This window comes from Cajanus cajan, chromosome 4 (assembly GCF_000230855.2).
Source record: "Cajanus cajan strain Asha chromosome 4, NIPB_CcT2T_4, whole genome shotgun sequence".
Taxonomy (NCBI): Eukaryota; Viridiplantae; Streptophyta; class Magnoliopsida; order Fabales; family Fabaceae; genus Cajanus; species Cajanus cajan.
Genome location: NC_138520.1, coordinates 19614578 through 19633138, shown reverse-complemented (window position 1 = coordinate 19633138; position 18561 = coordinate 19614578). Strand labels below are relative to the sequence as shown.

At 43.8% G+C, this 18561-nt stretch overlaps 1 protein-coding gene across 1 annotated transcript; it reads left to right on the top strand.

Annotated features, from left to right (window-relative positions):
• The first annotated feature begins 6634 nt into the window (after positions 1–6634).
• On the top strand, positions 6635–7063 carry LOC145957220 (uncharacterized). Its single transcript, XM_083073440.1, has one exon. It carries the CDS (start codon positions 6635–6637, stop codon positions 7061–7063), a length of 429 nt encoding a protein of 142 aa, XP_082929566.1.
• The last annotated feature ends 11498 nt before the right edge of the window (positions 7064–18561 follow it).

The window sequence follows — 18561 nt, the reverse complement described above, 5'->3', positions numbered from 1 at the left end:
AAGGTCAAAAGTCCATTTCTTTCTTTTTTTTGACCGAAGGGTACTTTAGTCTTTTAGGAGGGATGAGACCCATTTCATTTGGGATGCATTTAGGGTTCATTTAGGGTGCATTTGGACACCAAAATTTCGGCCAAATGCTCCCAAGAAACCCTAGATGCCTTTCTTTCCCTATAAGTACTCTAGGTAACCCACCTTGTAGCCATTTTGGAAATTAATGAATTTGAGTGAGCCTTTGTGCCTCTTCATTCCTTCCTTAGTCCCCTAGGAACTCCATGGCCCCCTATCCTCTCCTCTCTACCTAGAGTGAGCTTGGGTCTTCCTTGGTTGGCCTTCATCATCCTAAGTGAAGTGAGATAGCCTAAAGGAGCTACACCACCAAACACCATCCATTTCTCTCATTCATTTTGTGCGTCACCCTTCACCTTCCCAAACACCAAATCCTCCACTTCCATACCCTTGAAGAGATCATCCTTCACATCATATCAACCTTGGAGAAGAGAAGGAATCAACCACTAACTCTCATGGAGAAGTTGGTTCCATCAGGGCGTGACCCTGACATGGTGTGGGATGAGTGAGGCAATTAACCCATATCACTTATGTCAGTTGTGGCGTGGCCTTGGCATAGTGTTAATTGTAAGATTTGTGTGAATTATGGATGTGAAAATGATAAGGTTAATTTGAAGATTTGTGATGAATTGGTGTGATTGCGAGTTATGACATGAAGATGATGCATGATTGATAAATTATGATATATATAAATGCTTGTGAATATTTCATTAAGTAATGAGTAAATATGGGATTATGTTGTGTTTTTCTTATGTGCTTTACATATAGATGTTTTCTTTTCTCACCGTACAATTTGTGGATGTTTTAGGTGAGGAAGATCCAGCTATGAGTGGCATCTAGAATGCCAATAGTTGAATTATGGGTATGCTCTAATATTGTGACATTAGGGCAGAGGATTTCTAGGACATGAGTTTTTTTTTATATAGATTTGGAGTTGTATCTATTATTTTGAAAATAATTTGTAAACTCTTAAGTTTTACTTTCCAAGTTTTATTTTCAATCATTTTGGATATTGAAGAACATTTGTGAAGGTTTTTATGTGAACCCTTTTACCGACAATTGAAAATTTATTTATTAGTTTTATTATTACAATATATGTGTTGGGGTAGTAAGGGTGTCACAAAAAATAATTGTCATTAAATCAGTTCTTTTATTAATTGTATATGTGCATGTTATTTTCATATATTATCTAAAATATAAATTTTGTATATTAATATATTATTATGTGTACTATCCGTACCGCTATGCCGAGCTCGAGCTCGGCATCTCAGTGCGGAGTGACCTCGGACACGCGCTAGGCCACGTCAGCCCGACATCCAAATATGTCATAAACTGATCTCAGACCCAAGGCCCAATGAAACCCTAATTCACACAAAGGTACGTGCATTACTTATGCGAGACTTATACATCCACAAACACTAACTTTAGCATCGGAGTCTCGTTTGCAGGTACCACCCCCGTCTTGGAACAACAATTGTACCCAGCAAAAGAGGCTCGCCGACCTCACCCAATAGATCGTCCCCTACGACCGATCTCCAGTAAGAACATTTGGCACCCACCGTGGGGCCGATCAAGACAGCTCTTATCGGCCACGCTTATGGTTTTCACCCGAAGCCATAGTAGACGAGCAACAGATGATGTAGATCGCACGACAAGCATGGACAACGAAGCAGCATTGAGAAGACTGATCGAACAGGTCGAGCAGATGCGGCAGCAACACACCACCGATCTGCAAAACATCCGTGCGAAGCACGAAACTGGCCTAGCGGCACTGCGTATCGCGAATGAGGCTGACCTAGCGGCACTGCGCGCCTAGAACGAGCGTATTCGCGCCCAGCTTCCTCGGCGCCCTTCTGATCAGCCCCCTTAACCTAATAGTCAAGACGAAGAGGAGGGGCACTCGATCTCTCAACCCCCAACAGCGCCTAGGGCACCGACTCCCAGACCTGCCACACATCGGTCTCACGTACCGATGAACAAGTCAGCCCATGAAGTCAGCAATGCTCCTGCCCAGGACCCTAGAAATCGGGCGAGCATTCGTCGCCACCCCCTTTTTGGATGACATCATGGAGATGCCTCTGCCCTTTGGCTGGAAGCCCCTCCACATCGACCGCTACGATGACACAACGGATCCATACGAGTACATCAACTTATACGTCACCCAGGTAAACCTATACACTAACAATGATGTTGTTCTGTGTAGGTTTTTTCCGACCTCGCTCAAGGGAGTCGCCCTCAATTGGTACACCCAATTATCGGCTGAGTCGATTGACAACTTTGACACTCTGGTCAGACAGTTTATGGCACAATATGCTCTGGCCTCATCACATTACGTCAACTGCTCTGGCCAGTCTTAGACAGAGCGATGACGAACCACTAAGGACGTTCATGGAGCACTTTGCCAGCATCTCGATTAAGATTCAAAATTTGAATCCCGAGGTCGCCCTACATGCCATGCTCATGGCACTCAAGCCAGGACCGTTTGTCGACAGCCTGTGTCGGCGACCCCCCGTTGACATGGACGAACTCTGTGCCCGAGCTGCAGGCTCATCCAGATGGAAGAGCACTCTGCTTTTCGTGACCAAGCCCGCGGAATGTCGCAAGCAAATTCAGACCAAGGTCACATGGATAAGATGAAGGTTACCAACGACAGTCAGTTCAAGAAGGCTGCCAAGGTGAGCAAAGGGGAAAGGTACGACTTTTACACCCCCTTGAGTGCGCCCCGAGTACACATCCTGGAGTAAGCGAACAACAACAACTTGCTCACTCTGCCACCCCCTGGGCACAGTCCCAATAATGCAGATAGGTCAAAGCACTGCAGATACCACAGAAACCATGGTCACACCACCGAGGAGTGTCGCACACTCAAAGACCGTATAGAGGAACTCGTCCAAGCGGGTCACCTCGGACAGTACGTCCAATGAAAGCAGGGTCATAGAGGGGGCTACAATGGACGAGGACGAGGCAGAGGTCGAGGTTCGGGAGCTCGCACGAACCAACCCTCTGGTTCTCAGCAAAACGTTGGTGGTGCGGTGCAGGCTGAGGTAAGCCAAGAAACAGGGTCAGCCCCTTTGCGGGGAGTTATCAACACAATTTCAGGTGGTTTTGCAGGGGGAGGCTCTAGCAGCTCAGCGCGAAAATGACACTTGCGTAGTATCAACAATGTCCACTGCGCTACCTCAGCCCCGCACCAAAGCACACCGCCGATAACCTTCACTGATGATGACTACACTAGCGTCTGCCCAAATCAAGATGACCCCATGGTCATCGCTATGGAGGTCGCCAACTGGGAGGTCCACAAGATGCTGATCGACCAAGGCAGCTCGGCCGACGTCCTATATTGGCTGACGTTTCTCAGGTTAGACATCCCTCACTCCCTCATCCAACCTCACACAGAACCCCTAGTCAGTTTTGCAGGAGAATGAGTTCACACTCGAGGGTATGTAGACCTCTTGACGACCGTCGGAACCTCTCGTGACTCGAGGCGAATCATGGTCTGATACCTCCTCGTGGAGGCCAACACGTCTTACAACATCATCATTGGAAGGCCAACATTGAACCAACTCGGGGCAGTGGTGTCTACTCCGCACCTCACCATGAAATTCCCAGGGAGTGGTGGCAAGATTATCTCCGTCCGTGCAAACCAAAAGACAGCTCGATAGTGCTACGCTGAAAGTCTGAAAGTCTTGCCATTCGAAGAGCGTCGCAAAAGTGACCCCCCACAGTGGCTCATATCACCCACATGGACATTATTGACTTAGATCCAAGGTCGGACTCCCATGATGAACGGCTGAGTCCCATCGATGAGCTTGATGACCTCCAGATCGTAAAGATTCCTGGGCAATGCACCAAAATCAGTCGACAGCTGAACCAGGAGTTACGATGACAGATTGAAGCTAAAATCTCCAAGAATGCTGACCTCTTTGCATGGTCCAGCGCCGACATGCCAGGTATAGATGCTAACTTCATCTGTCACAGGTTGGCAATTCACAAGGAAGCGAGACTAGTGGCCTAGAGGAAGCGGAAGGTCAGTGGTGAGAGGCGAGAGGCCATCATCACCGAAACACAAAAACTACTGAACGCGGGCTTCATCCGCGAGGTCAGATACACCACGTGGCTGGCAAACGTGGTACTGGTGAAGAAGAACTCGGGGAAGTGGCGCATATGTGTCGACTACACCGACCTGAACAAAGCATGCCCCAAGGACTCATACCCCTTACCGAGCATCGACAGACTAGTCGATGGAGCATCCAGGCACGCCCTCCACAGCTTTCTAGAGGCTTACTCTGGGTACAACTAAATCATGATGTACCCCCCAGACGAGGTGCACACATTGTTCATCACCGACCATGCCAACTTTTGCTACCGAGTGATTCCATTCGGTCTAAAAAATGCAGGAGCCACTTACCAGCGGCTGATGGACAAAGTTTTCCACCAACAGATTAGGCGGAACATGGAGGTTTACGTCGACTACATGATGGTCAAAACCACTTCAGCCGAAGGTCACACTGCCGACCTGGCCGAGGTGTTCAACCAGCTCAAAAAACACAACATGTGCCTCAACCCAGAGAAGTGCGTCTTCAGCGTCCAGGGAGGTAAATTTCTTGGCTTCATGATCACTAGCAGGGGGATTGAGGTCAACCCGGAAAATGCAAAGCCATAATCCAGATGCAAAGCCCTCAGACTGTGAAAGAAGTACAACGCCTGGCAGGAAGGTTGGTTTCCCTCTCTCGTTTTATTCCCAGGTTGGCGGAGAAAGCAGGGCCCATCTTCACCCTGCTGTGTAAGCCAAAGAACTTCGAGTGGACGGACCAATGCGAAGAAGCTTTCAAGAGCATCAAAGTCTTCCTCACAAGTCCACCGATCCTCTAGAGGCCGAATCACCGCACCGACCTCCTTCTCTACCTGGCCGTGGCAGAAAGCGTAATCAGCGCAGTCATAGTCCAAGAAAACCAGAAGGTGCAAACGCTGATCTACTTCATCAGCCGAGTCCTTCAAGACATGGAAAGACGTTATCAGATGATTGAGAAGCTCGCACTGGCGCTTGTCATCGCAACTTGGCATCTTCGACCATACTTTCAGAGTCACCAGGTGGTCGTTAAAACCGACTACCCGATCAAGCAAATCCTAAGGAAGCCGAAGCTCGCTGGACAGATGATAGCTTGGTTAGTAGAACTGTCCGAGTTCGGCATCAAGTATGAAAGCCATGGCCCTCTAAAAGCCCAATGCCTGGCAGATTTTGTGGCCGAATTGACTCCAACCTCGGCCGACGAACAACAGGTATGGACTTTACATGTTGATGGGTCCTCCAATTCTAAAGGTGGTGGCGTAGGTATTATTCTGGTAGGGCCAAGTCACGTCACCTTGGAGCAATCTCTGAAGTTTGGCTTCAAAGTGACAAATAACCAAGCAGAATACGAAGCGCTTCTCGCCAGACTAAGGCTGGCGCATGACCTCGGAGCGTGGAGAGTGAGTTGCAACAGTGACTCGAAGCTCATGGTGGAGCAACTTAGCGGGGCATATTAGACCAAGGACACCTTGCTGTAGAGGTATTTCCATTTAGCCACCCAACAGATCTCCTCCTTCGAAGAGTTCACAATCCACCATGTACCACGAGAGCAAAACGCTAGAGCCGACCTCCTATCGAAGCTCGCCAGTACCAAATGCCCTGAACAACATTGGACCATCATCCAGGAGACTTTGCATTCACCCAGTTTGGACGACAAGGTCGTCAACACAAGTGATAGCGGAGACCAAGGATGGATGACAGGCATTTGGAATTATTTAAAGGAGGGAGCTTTACCTGAGGACAAAGATGAAGCTTGGAAGATGAGGGTACGGTCAGCTAAATTCTTCATTGTCAGAGACGAACTATTCAAACGCGGCATCTCCACCCCATTGCTCAAATGCCTAGCCAAGCCTCAAGCTACGTACGTCGTTGAGGAGATACATCGAGGGATATGTGGCATGCACTCCAGAGCACGCTCAATGGTGACCAGTGTACTCCAAGCTGGGTATTACTGGCCCACAATGAAGTCGGACTGCCAAGCCTACGTACAAAAGTGCAAGGAGTGCCAGCAGTTCGGTAACGCACATCGACAACCGCTCGAAGCTCTCCACCAGATGATGTCGTTGTGGCCCTTTGCCCAATGGAGAATGGACATCCTCGGACCATTCCCCCTCCGCAAAGGGTCAACTCAAATTCCTCATCATGGCAATCGATTACTTCACCAAGTGGATCGAGGCATGCCCACTCGCCAAGATCACCACCGAGAACGTACAGAAGTTCACCTGGAAGAGCATTATATGCAGGTTTGGTATTCCACATTCCTTGGTCACTGACAATGGTAGACAGTTCATTCCGCAGAGTTTCGAAGACTTCCTCCATGAAATCGGAGTCAAACAGGTCCCGACCTCAGTGGAACATCCACAGACCAATGGCCAAGCCGAAGCCGCGAACAAAGTGATACTCCGAGAGCTCAAGAAGTGGCTAGGAAGCGCCAAAGGCCAATGGGTCGACGAACTCCCCAGCATCCTCTGGGCATACCATTGTACCCCCCAATGAACGATGCAAGAAACACCCTACAGGCTAACTTATGGAGTCGACGCAATGATCCCAGTGGAAGTCGGCAAGGCATCTCATCGGCGTCGTGTTTTTGACAATGAACAAAACACTCAAGAGACAGCGACCGACCTCGACCTAATTGACGAACTCATAGAAGAAGCTCGGATCCATGAAGAAGCTTGTAAGCTCCGAGCCTCTAGAAGGTACAACACACGCGTCCGACCTTGCTCTTTCCGAGTTGGCGACTTGGTGAGGCGACTACTAGGCGACGCTCGAAGAGACCCGTCAGAAGGGAAGCTCGCGCCCAACTGGGATGGCCCATTCAGAATCATTGAAAACTTAGAAAATGGGGCTTACCGACTGGAAGAGCTTAGTGGCAAACCCATCCCACGAACTTGGAATGCCACGCATCTCAAGTTCTACTTCAGTTGAAATTGTAAGAATGAGCTATGCACTCTTTTCCTGCCTCAGTCTTTTGTCCCAAAAAACAGAAAAATGGGTTTTGGCTGAGAGGGTTTTTAATGAGGCATACCCACAACATTAATAAAATAACTCATTCTTTTTCTGTTCATACTCTCTTAACTATACATCATTTTACCACACAATGCTTTATATTAAGCTGAGGTCGAGTTCGAACCATTGGTACGATTTATCTTATATTAAGCCGAGGTCGAGTTTGAACCTTGGTACGATTTATCTTATATTAAGCCGAGGTCGAGTTCGAACCTTGGTACGATTTATCTTATATTAAGCCGAGGTCGAGTTCGAACCATTGGTATGATTTATCTTATATTAAGCCGAGGTCGAGTTCGAACCTTGGTACGATTTATCTTATATTAAGCCAAGGTCAAGTTCAAATCTTGGTACGATTTACCTTATATTAAGCCAAGGTCGAGTTCGAACCTTGGTACGATTTACCTTATATTAAGCCGAGGTCGAGTTCGAACCTCGGCGTGAATTATCTTGCGCCAAGGTCGAATCCGAACCTTGAGGTTTAAATTTCACCTTAGGACGAGTTCGAACCTTGGTACGAATTGTCTAACACCTAAAGTCAAATCCGAACCTAGGGTGTGAATTATTCTGTCTCAGGTTGAGGTCGAGTTCGAACCTCAACATAAATTACTCTATCCTACCCGAGGTCGAGTTCGAACCTTAGGGCAAACCAATTTGAACTAAACCACGTCTAAGCGTGTTCTCGAACCACAAATACAGGCGAAATCTAAGCCTAACACATAAGCACAAAAATAAGAGGTCAAATAGAACCAGCAAAAGCGCAAGAACAAAATCACAAAAAATTATATATACACGACAATGTTCGTAAGTTCGACGCATGAATCCAAAGGGAAAAGGAAATAAGAAGAACAAAATAAACTAAGCTATTACAAAGATGGCCTAGGCGGAGGCATTATCACTTGAGTTGTCCTGGAGGTCGTCTTCTTTCACCAGCCTCCCGAAGCACACCTCCTCCTCCACATGCATAGCAGAGAGGTCGACCCCAAGAGCAAGCAACCTCGCCTGACGAGCTGCCTTGACGAAGCCTCAGCAAGCTTCCTCTCCAGCTCCACCTTAGCATCAGCCAGCTGACCGAGGTCCACCTTTAGAGTCGCGACCTCCTCCTCTTTGCCGCTAAGAATCACCTCGTCACAAAGGTGCTTCTTGTTGAGCTTAGGGGAGCTGAAGACGTTAAGAGTTTTGATGATCACAACAACTTGGAGACAACAAGTGTACAACAACAACATTGAACACAAAAACAAAGTCAAGGAAGAGTCAAGAAAAATACCTTGAAGTATAGCTATGTAATAGAGCTTAGGAAGCAAATTGTTATAAATGAATTGTTATATTTGTGTCTGTGTGTGCTTTGTGCATTGAGCAAATCTTGTCTAGAATCAAGTAGGGAGTAGATGATGATGAGTTAAACATTGGAAAATTATTTTGAGACTTAAAATGAAGTTTTAAGAACTGACTCAAAATAATCGATTATTGTTAAATATAATCGATTATTTCAGCAAGTGGGCTAAGTGGAATGCCTTGCTGTAATAATCGATTATTTGCCAAAATAATCGATTATTTCAGGAACAACTATCTGGAATAATTGATTATCCAGCTAAATAATCGATTTAATTGTTCTTGATTGATTTCCAGAAATCTGAAGAACAAAATAATCGATTATTCTTTAAAATAATCGATTATCTGGGTTTGAATTTTTATAAATAGTTTGAACTCTTTTGAAACTTCATAACATTGAGTAAGAACTGATAATCAACTGGTAAAAACGTTTTAGAGAGTCTGTGTGACATCTTGGAGAGTTTTCTTTGTGAAATCCAAGAGAAAAACGTTTGTGAAAAGCTTGTGAGGAAATCATCATCATCATCATACTATTGAAAGAGGAAGACAAAGATTTGTTCAAGAATTCCAGGTGAATTCGTTTCATTTTATTCTTTGTGAATCTTTGTGAAAAATCTTGAGAAGGGTTTCTCAAGTGGTGAAGTTTCTTGTAGTGGGTTCTACAAGGGTTACTTTCTTGGGGTCAAGAAAGTGGTTATCTTTTTGTAGTGAAGTATATGCATGTGTGTGTGCTTGTAAACCTTCTTGCTAAAAGATAGTGGATCAAATCTTAATCAGGTGGTGATTAAGGACTGGATGTAGGTCACATGTGGAGTGGCTGAACCAGTATAAAAGACTTGTGCAATCTTCTTCAACCTTATCTCTTATTTTGTAATTTCTTGGTTGTGCTTTAAAGAAGATAAAACTTGATTAACATGTGTATGTGAATTTTGATGGTTTAAATCTATAATTGGATATTATATTTGAACCTCATTGTCTTGTAATCAAGTTGCACATTGCATTCATATCATTGTAACAAGTCTTTAAGAGTGCTTCATTTGAAAATTCTGTCATAGAAAAGTTTTGATTGAATTTAAGATCCAAAAACTCTGATAAATTTTTAAAGGGTCATTGAATCCAATTCACCCCCCTCCCTCTTGGATTGGGCCATTCTTTTCTAACAATTGGTATCTAGAGCAAGGTTCTTGAGAGTTATTCAAGATTTAAAAATGGCCAACAACAACCTACCCTATGGTGAGGGTGTCTCTATACATAGACCTCCTGTTTTCAATGGTGAAAATTATGTCTATTGGAAGATTAGGATGAGAATTTTCATTGAAGCTATTGATATTGCTGTATGGGATGCTATAGAAAATGAACCCTATATCCCTATGAAAAAGAATGATGATGGTGAGCTTGAGGAAAAACATTGGAGTGAGTGGAGTGATGAGGAAAAGAAAAGAGCCCAACATGACAAAAGAGCCAAAAACATCATAACATCTGCATTGTCTATTGATGAATTTTTCAGAATTTCACAATGCTTATCTGCTAAAGAAATGTGGGACACTTTGCAAGTCACTCATGAAGGAACAAGCGATGTAAAGAGATCAAGAAAGCATACTCTCATTAGAGAATATGGGCTGTTTAGAATGCAAAATGGTGAATCTATTTCTGATTTTCAAAAAAGATTTACAGAATTGATAAATCACCTTGTTGACCTTGGCAGGAAATTTGAAAAGGAAGAGCTGAATCTAAAAGTGTTGCAATGCTTGGATAGATCATGGCAAGCAAAGGTGACAGCCATTGAAGAATCAAAGGATTTGACCTCCTTGTAGACCCCTAAAATTGTCCGGGTCGGAAATAAGACTCGAAGACTCTCGAAGACCAAAGGAAAGTCAGCCGGAAGGACTCCTGGAAGACCCTGGAAGACCCTAGGATGATTATTCGTAGGTTTAGAAGTCTTAGAGTAGCTTAAAATAAAGATGTGGAAGGATTGAAGCCCAATACGGCCTCCTAGAAGTTCAGTATGGCCGTACTGAACAATTTGAACTACAATACGGCCGTACTGAAGCCAATACGGCCATACTGAAGTTTTTGAACTTCAGTACGGCCGTACTGAGACCAATACGGCCGTACTGAATTCAATACGGCCGTACTGTAGTTCAAAACTTCAGCACGGGCCGTATTGATGTCAGAGGCCGTACTGCGCCTCACCCCTATATATAGGACATCATTTGGACGTCATTCCACACTTTTCCACACTTCTTGGACTCTCTTCTTGAGTATTCTGGGGTTTTTGAGCAGTGTTCTGCCCTAGGAATCTCTCCGAGAGCCGATCCGACGAAGTTCTTGAGTTCTGAGCATTTAGCTTGAGAATTCGAACTAGTCGAAGGGAAATCTTTTTGATTTCCATAGTAAAGATTAATTTTTAGGGAAGGAGTGAGCGAGCGTGTAGTGGGAGGGAGCGCCAAAAAGCCTCCTAACATTTGAATATATAAAAGCACGCTTCAAAGGTTTCTTCTTCAAAATCCTTCCTTTTACTGCTTTCTGATTGTTGCATCGCATGTTTAATTTATTCATCATGTAGATATCTTATTCATAGCCGTTTATAATAAATAGGGGTAATTTAGTAATTTTACACTATTATTAATAAAATAATCCATCATAGGGAACCCGAAAGGGGCGTTGTGGGGTGCTAACACCTTCCTCGCACGTAATCGACTCCCTTACCCGACTCTGGTTGTAATGACCAAAGTTGATTTTTGAAATCAATTGCCTTATCTCTTTTTCCAATGTTTTTAGTAAAACATTGGTGGCGACTCCAAGAACCCTTCGTTTGCGAAAACCACTAATCCGTGGAGGGTCCCGCTTGGGATTAACATGGATTGGTGAATCATTTAATAAAATTGTTAGTTCGATGAGGTCTCAGTTTGAGAATAAGTCGTTCTAACAATCCATCATTTTTCAAAACTTTAAAAAGAGTCCGACCATCTTCGCGAATGCCAAGGTCCGTTTCGGCGGGTGGCGACAGATGGCGACTCCACTGGGGAAGCCTTGAGAGTCAGTCCCATTTAGTGATGGATTGTTTCTAAAATAATAGTTTAAAATTACTTCATTACCCCTCGCTTGTATGATAATATGTTTTATCTATTTGGCTTTAATAACTGTTGTATTTTTAAATTCTCACAATTGTTTGAAATACAAACTGCACACGAACCTTTGCACACAACAGTTCCCTCTATACCCGGGGGCATGAGTGGTAAGCCATAGGGAGTGGATGTTAGTACGGCCGGTTGTCGAATGGGCCTAGGTGCCCGTAGACCGTTGTCGAAAAGCATCACTCAAGGTGATAACCATGAACTCGAGTCCGACAGTGCGTTGGAACTTTCCATCGACTTACGACGAGAGGGATTGGGTCCCTATAATGGGGGCACCTTGGGGGCCTCAGACCAGTGAGAACAGTTAGAACCACCTTGAATATGCACTTTTCTGCAGGATACCCCTACCTCGTGATTCGCTCGTGACTGTTCGTGGATGAGTGAATTGTTTGTGTATAGGTTTGTGTGATATTGTTTGTGCATTAAAAATAAACCTCGTGATAAGGTCTAAGAATAAACCTCATGCATAAAAATGTCATGACATGAGAGGAAAAAGACCATGTGTGAAAATATAATAAAAGTAAGGAGCATGTGCACCATTACCAATAAGACATCATGCATCCTCGTAATCATTCATTTTAGGTTCACCAATACCCCTTGACATGAGTGAAAGAGACCCACGACTATTGAGTTTCTCCGTTGGGGAGAGGTCATAAGTCAAGGAGGGTGGTAAAACTTCGTCTTAAAAAAGGCAGCGCCTTAAAGATGGAGGGTTACCAAGCTCATGTCAAGTGTGTATTCACTCCATAAATAAAATTAGATTAAACATTCATTTTAGAAAGTGGCTGGTCATCTCTCTGTCCTCACGCGCGCGCAAAAAATCAAGAAGATGGACGCGTTGGAGGAACAAAATAAGAAGCTTACAGCCGAGCTCTCACAGCTCAAGGAGCAGATGGCGCAAATGGTGGAACTCATGCGTCACCAAAACATGAACGGGACTCACCACAGTAACCATGAGTCCCATCATGAGGAGGATCATGAGGAAGAGCAAGACCCTCCGCGAGCTGTACCCCTTGGGGCGGGGATTACGATTAGAGAGCCCGAGATTTCAAAAGATCAAGACCACGCTCTCGAGGACTGGATGAGGGCTATGGAGGGGCATGTTGGAGGAAGAGTGGAACAAGGGCTGAAAAGTGGGAAGCTAGCTAAACCTTCCCAATCATTTAAAGCTAAGAAGACCTTTGGGAAGAAGAAGGAGAGAGGAGTCAGCGCCATAACCATTTCCTCATCTTTCTCTGCTTCGAAGTCGGGAAAGTCGCAGTACAACCCTGTGAAGAAGATTGATAAACTTCCGACCACATATAACGACCTCCTACCGAAGCTAGTGCAAGATCATCTTCTAGTTTATATTCCACCAAGGAAAATTGATCCACCGTACCCCGATTGGTACAATCCGCAAGACAAATGTCTATACCATTCGGGGGCACCGGGGCATTCAACGCAGAACTGTAGAGCTCTCAAATATAAGGTCCAAAACCTTATCGATGCCGGATGGATCACCTTTGATTCGACAGCGCCCGACGTAAGTAAGAATCCTCGGCCAAAGCAGGAATAGAGAGAAGAACAAGCCATGATAGGGCCCCTCCACATTTTTCTTTTCTTTTGGGACTCATGATCAGTACCCGAGATCATGAGATCCTTTTCATGTAAATAAAGGTTTTTTTTGTACAGTTTTTATACATATCAATAAAGAGGCATTTTTCACGCATCATTCTTTCATTTATTCTTTTCTCTTTTTCCCTCATTAACATTAATAATTCTAAACCTAAACAGAACCAATAAAATAATTATGTCTGTAATTGTTCGCTCTGACCGGGATCCGGAAGTGGAGGATGAATGGGTTGAGCTGGACAGTGATGAGGAGGCCATCTCTCCGGATCTGCAAAGACTGCTAGATCAAGAAGCTCGTCTACTCCAATCATGTCAAGAGAAATTGGAGACTGTGAATTTGGGGGCAGGGCCAAGAGATAAAAAAGGTCAACATTGGGACCTATATCAGTGATGAAATAAGGACACATGTTTCCGCTATGATTATAATAAAATCATTCTTTATTCTTTCTCATTACTTCTTTTCTTGCTTATAATAAAATTCTAAACCACATTATTTTTAACCCTGTTTGAATAAACATGAATGAGGTTAAAATCATCTTAATAATAATAAACCCGCATCATTTTTATGTGGAAATGTGTGTGACAACTTGGAGCACCATCCCTTGGCCTCGACAAGTGCCATCATGGATAAAAAGAAATCCTTTAAAATAAAAGAAGCTCGGCAGGAAACCCAAAAAAGGGGCTGCGCAAAAATAAGAGCAAAAGACCCGCTAGGAATCCCACAAAAGGGTGACCTAGGCAAAAGTTAGGGTTGCAAAAATGAAAAAAAAACAAAATCCATGATGGTACCATGAGCCGAATTCAAGAAAGGTTCAAGGGAAGCTATCTAAGTTGTCAAATCACAACGTCAATAAACAAAGATTTTCTTAACTTCATAAGTGTTTAATCAAACAAGCCTAAACACATAAGCCTACCTTGGCCAACCATTCTTACAAAAACCATTTTTGAAAAATAAATCCCCTCTAAAACACAAACTTCAGAACAAAAATATCTTTCCTTTCTTTTCTCTCTTGTCCCAAACGATTTTAGAATAATCTGGTGGAAGCATGGAGAAATAAATCATCACTGAAAATGGATCTAATCTGAATAATAAAATGGTGGAAGAACTGTGCCAAGAATTCAAGATCCAACACCACAACTCTTCCCCATATCGGCCGAAGATAAATGGGGCAGTCGAGGCAACCAATAAGAACATCAAGAAAATAGTGCAAAAGATGGTTGTCTCATTTAAAGACTAGTACGAGATGTTACCCTTCGCTCTTCATGGTTATAGGACTTCAGTACGCAGTTCTACCCGTCGAGGTCGAAATACCTTCTCTAAGGGTAATCATGGAAGCAAAACTTTCCGAGGCAGAATGGGTTCAAAGCCGATACAACCAGTTGAACCTTATCAAAGAGAAACGGCTGAACGCCATATGCCATGGTCAAGCCTATCAGAGGAAGATCAAAAAGGCTTTTGACAAGAAAGTCCATCCTCGAGTCTACCATGAGGGAGAGTTGGTAATGAAAGAGTTGCTACCCGCCCAAAAGGACAAAATCGGAAAGTGGGCCCCAAATTACGAAGGACCATACGTGGTAAAACGAGCCTTATCAGGAGGAGCATTAATCCTCACAGACATGGATGGAGAAGAACTTCGATACCCAGTCAACGCTGACGTGGTAAAGAAGTACTATGCTTGAAGACGTTGCTTGCATAGGCCCGCTAGGATGAAAACCCGAAAAGGGCGTCCTAGGCAAAATTTAGGGCAACATAAAAAGCCCGCCAGTACAAGGGTACTAGGCAAAACAAAGGCGAATTTATCCCCGCTAGGATACGTCCTAGGCAAAAATTAGGGGCAAAAGAATAAGATGCAAAAACAAAGCAAGCAACGATCACTTGAATCGAAAACCGAAAGGCGGTTCAAGTGATTATCTTCTAGAAGCAAGCGTCTTGCAGCATCTACACTCCTGGCTCAGGCATCTCACCCGAAGCAACTAGGGGAACGTAAAGAGCAACAATTACAGATATAATTGTTAAGCCCAATGTATATAGCCTACCATGGCCAGCCATTCTTCAGAAATTTCCTTCTGTATATCTTTCTGTAAAAACACTTGTGAATATCAATAAAATATCTATTCATTTCTTTTCTCTCTTGACCATGTGATTATGCCTCAAAATTGGTATTTCATAAAAATTGTACGAAATTCCTTTAATAATCGGTCAATAAAGAAAATTGGAAGGGTTCCTATAAAATCCGTAATCTCCTGCGTAAAAGGTTCACAAAAATATTCCCTCGCGTCGACGACAGAAATTCCTCCAAGAAGTGGAGGATAGCGAGAGCCATTCATTTTTTCTAAAAAAAAAAAATCATTAATAAAATAATTAAACTTGCATTTGTGCATCACACACACATTAGTTGCACATTCAAAGACCTTATCATGAGGCAATCGCATAAAATAGAAAAATAGAAAAATTGCTTGTGTATGACAGCAGTCAACAGAAAAAGCCAAAAAACGACAAAAAAGGCAAAAATACAGAAAAAGTCAAAAAATCGACAGAAAAAGGCAAAGATTCAGAAAACCAACCGCATTATACAGAATAACTGAGCCTGGAGAGGCTTGTCGAAATAATACTCCCCAAGAGACATCTCCGCTTGCACTCTTGGGCTGAACAAAAAATCAATAAAACGTACAAGAATAACCGAGCCTGGAGAGGCTTGCCGAAATAATACTCTCACAGAATAATTGAGCCTGGAGAGGCTTGCCGAAACAATACTCCCTCATCACACAGAATAATTGAGCCCAGAGACTTCTCAGCTCACTCTCGTGGATCAAAATCCCCAGTAAGAGCTATCAAAGCAAGACCAGTAAAATTCCCCAATGGAAGCATGGTCGCCCAAACACGAAATATCCGAGTCAAAGGACTCAGACTTCCTCAGTGGAAGGTAGCTTTCCAACTCAAGCGATGAGTGAAGCTAAGCCTGCAGAGGCTTCCTAAATAATACTCTGGGATACGTCAAATCCTCAATCCACATTTGCCTACTCAGAGGCACTCCTTCAAAAGGAGGAAAAATCAAAAAGATCAATAATCATTCCCCAAGCGGAATTCGGCATCGAGCCAATCATTGAACGTCAAGATGATCCGCCTAACAGAAGAGGCCAATCAAGATCAAAACGACAGAATCCCCCAGCGGATGACAGCCTACGCAGAGGCAACAAAACCAAAAAAATCAAAAGAGTCACCCGAATAAGGATAACCGGGGTACTCCACCACCGTCGAAAGGACGTCAGCCAATCATAAGGCACCGCTCACCTCAAAAAGAGCATCTTCGTGTCTGCATCCCCAAGGAATCAGAAATTCCCCAGTGGGTACCAACTACGCAATGGAAAGTTGGGACACAAGAACTTATGAAATAACTGCACATCCCCTAGACGGATCCCTGCGTTATCCACCCCTCAGCGGCATCAAAAATCAAAAACAACCGTCGAAGCAGCATCGTGGACTGTGGAGACAAAATCATCACAAAGCCTGGAGAGGCAGTACTCACGCTACCCCGTCGTCACAAACACGGAGGTATGCATGAGCCTGGAGAGGCGACGACTAATACTCAACCTGGAGAGGCTACTTAACAATTTTCCACCGGAAGACACTACAAGTCAGAAGGATGGCCTACTCCCCGGACAATTGGGTCAACTCCTTTACTTGTCAACCGGTACACCAAAAAACCGTTTGACTAAGTAAAGGGGGGGCAGCTGTAGACCCCTAAAATTGTCCGGGTCGGAAATAAGACTCGAAGACTCTCGAAGACCAAAGGAAAGTCAGCCGGAAGGACTCCTGGAAGACCCTGGAAGACCCTAGGATGATTATTCGTAGGTTTAGAAGTCTTAGAGTAGCTTAAAATAAAGATGTGGAAGGATTGAAGCCCAATACGACCTCCTAGAAGTTCAGTACGGCCGTACTGAACAATTTGAACTACAATACGGCCGTACTGAAGCCAATACGGCCATACTGAAGTTTTTGAACTTCAGTACGGCCGTACTGAGACCAATACGGCCGTACTGAATTCAATACGGCCGTACTGTAGTTCAAAACTTCAGTACGGGCCGTATTGATGTCAGAGGTCGTACTGCGCCTCACCCCTATATATAGGACGTCATTTGGACGTCATTCCACACTTTTCCACACTTCTTGGACTCTCTTCTTGAGTATTCTGGGGTTTTTGAGCAGTGTTCTGCCCTAGGAATCTCTCCGAGAGCCGATCCGACGAAGTTCTTGAGTTCTGAGCATTTAGCTTGAGAATTCGAACTAGTCGAAGGGAAATCTTTTTGATTTCCATAGTAAAGATTAATTTTTAGGGAAGGAGTGAGCGAGCGTGTAGTGGGAGGGAGCGCCAAAAAGCCTCCTAACATTTGAATATATAAAAGCACGCTTCAAAGGTTTCTTCTTCAAAATCCTTCCTTTTACTACTTTCTGATTGTTGCATCGCATGTTTAATTTATTCATCATGTAGATATCTTATTCATAGCCGTTTATAATAAATAGGGGTAATTTAGTAATTTTACACTATTATTAATAAAATAATCCGTCATAGGGAACCCGAAAGGGGCGTTGTGGGGTGCTAACACCTTCCTCGCATGTAACCGACTCCCTTACCCGACTCTGGTTGTAATGACCAAAGTTGATTTTTGAAATCAATTGCCTTATCTCTTTTTCCAATGTTTTGAGTAAAACATTGGTGGCGACTCCAAGAACCCTTCGTTTGCGAAAACCACTAATCCATGGAGGGTCCCGCTTGGGATTAACATGGATTGGTGAATCATTTAATAAAATTGTTAGTTCAATGAGGTCTCAGTTTGAGAATAAGTCGTTCTAACAATCCATCATTTTTCAAAACTTTAAAAAGAGTCCGACCATCTTCGCGAATGCCAAGGTCCGTTTCGGCGGGTGGCGACACTCCTTGACATTAGCTACTCTCTTTGGGAAATTAAGGGAGCATGAGCAAAAGCTACACATATTTGATGAACATGAGCAGCAAGATAAGAAAGGCAAAGGAGTGTCATTGAAAGCCTTAAAATCTGCCAAAGGAAAAGAGGTGTGTGAATAAACAAGCTCCGATGATTCCGAAACCGAGAACTTCAATCTGCTGGTAAAGAAGTTCAGAAAGTTCATGAGAAGAAAGAAGAATTCCCCCTACAAATTCAATAAGAAGTCAAACAAGAAAGAGGAAGCAAGCACATCCTCCTTTAATTGCTTTGAATGTGGTAAACCGGGACACATGAAAGCTGAGTGTCCAAATCTCTTGAAGAAGCAACAAGAGGAGAAGAAAATTAAGAAAAATGGAAAAGGGAAGAGAGCCT

Excerpts from the sequence above, each read along its gene's own strand:
- LOC145957220 (XM_083073440.1), top strand. The coding sequence starts at position 6,635 with ATGCAAGAAACACCCTACAGGCTAACTTATGGAGTCGACGCAATGATC.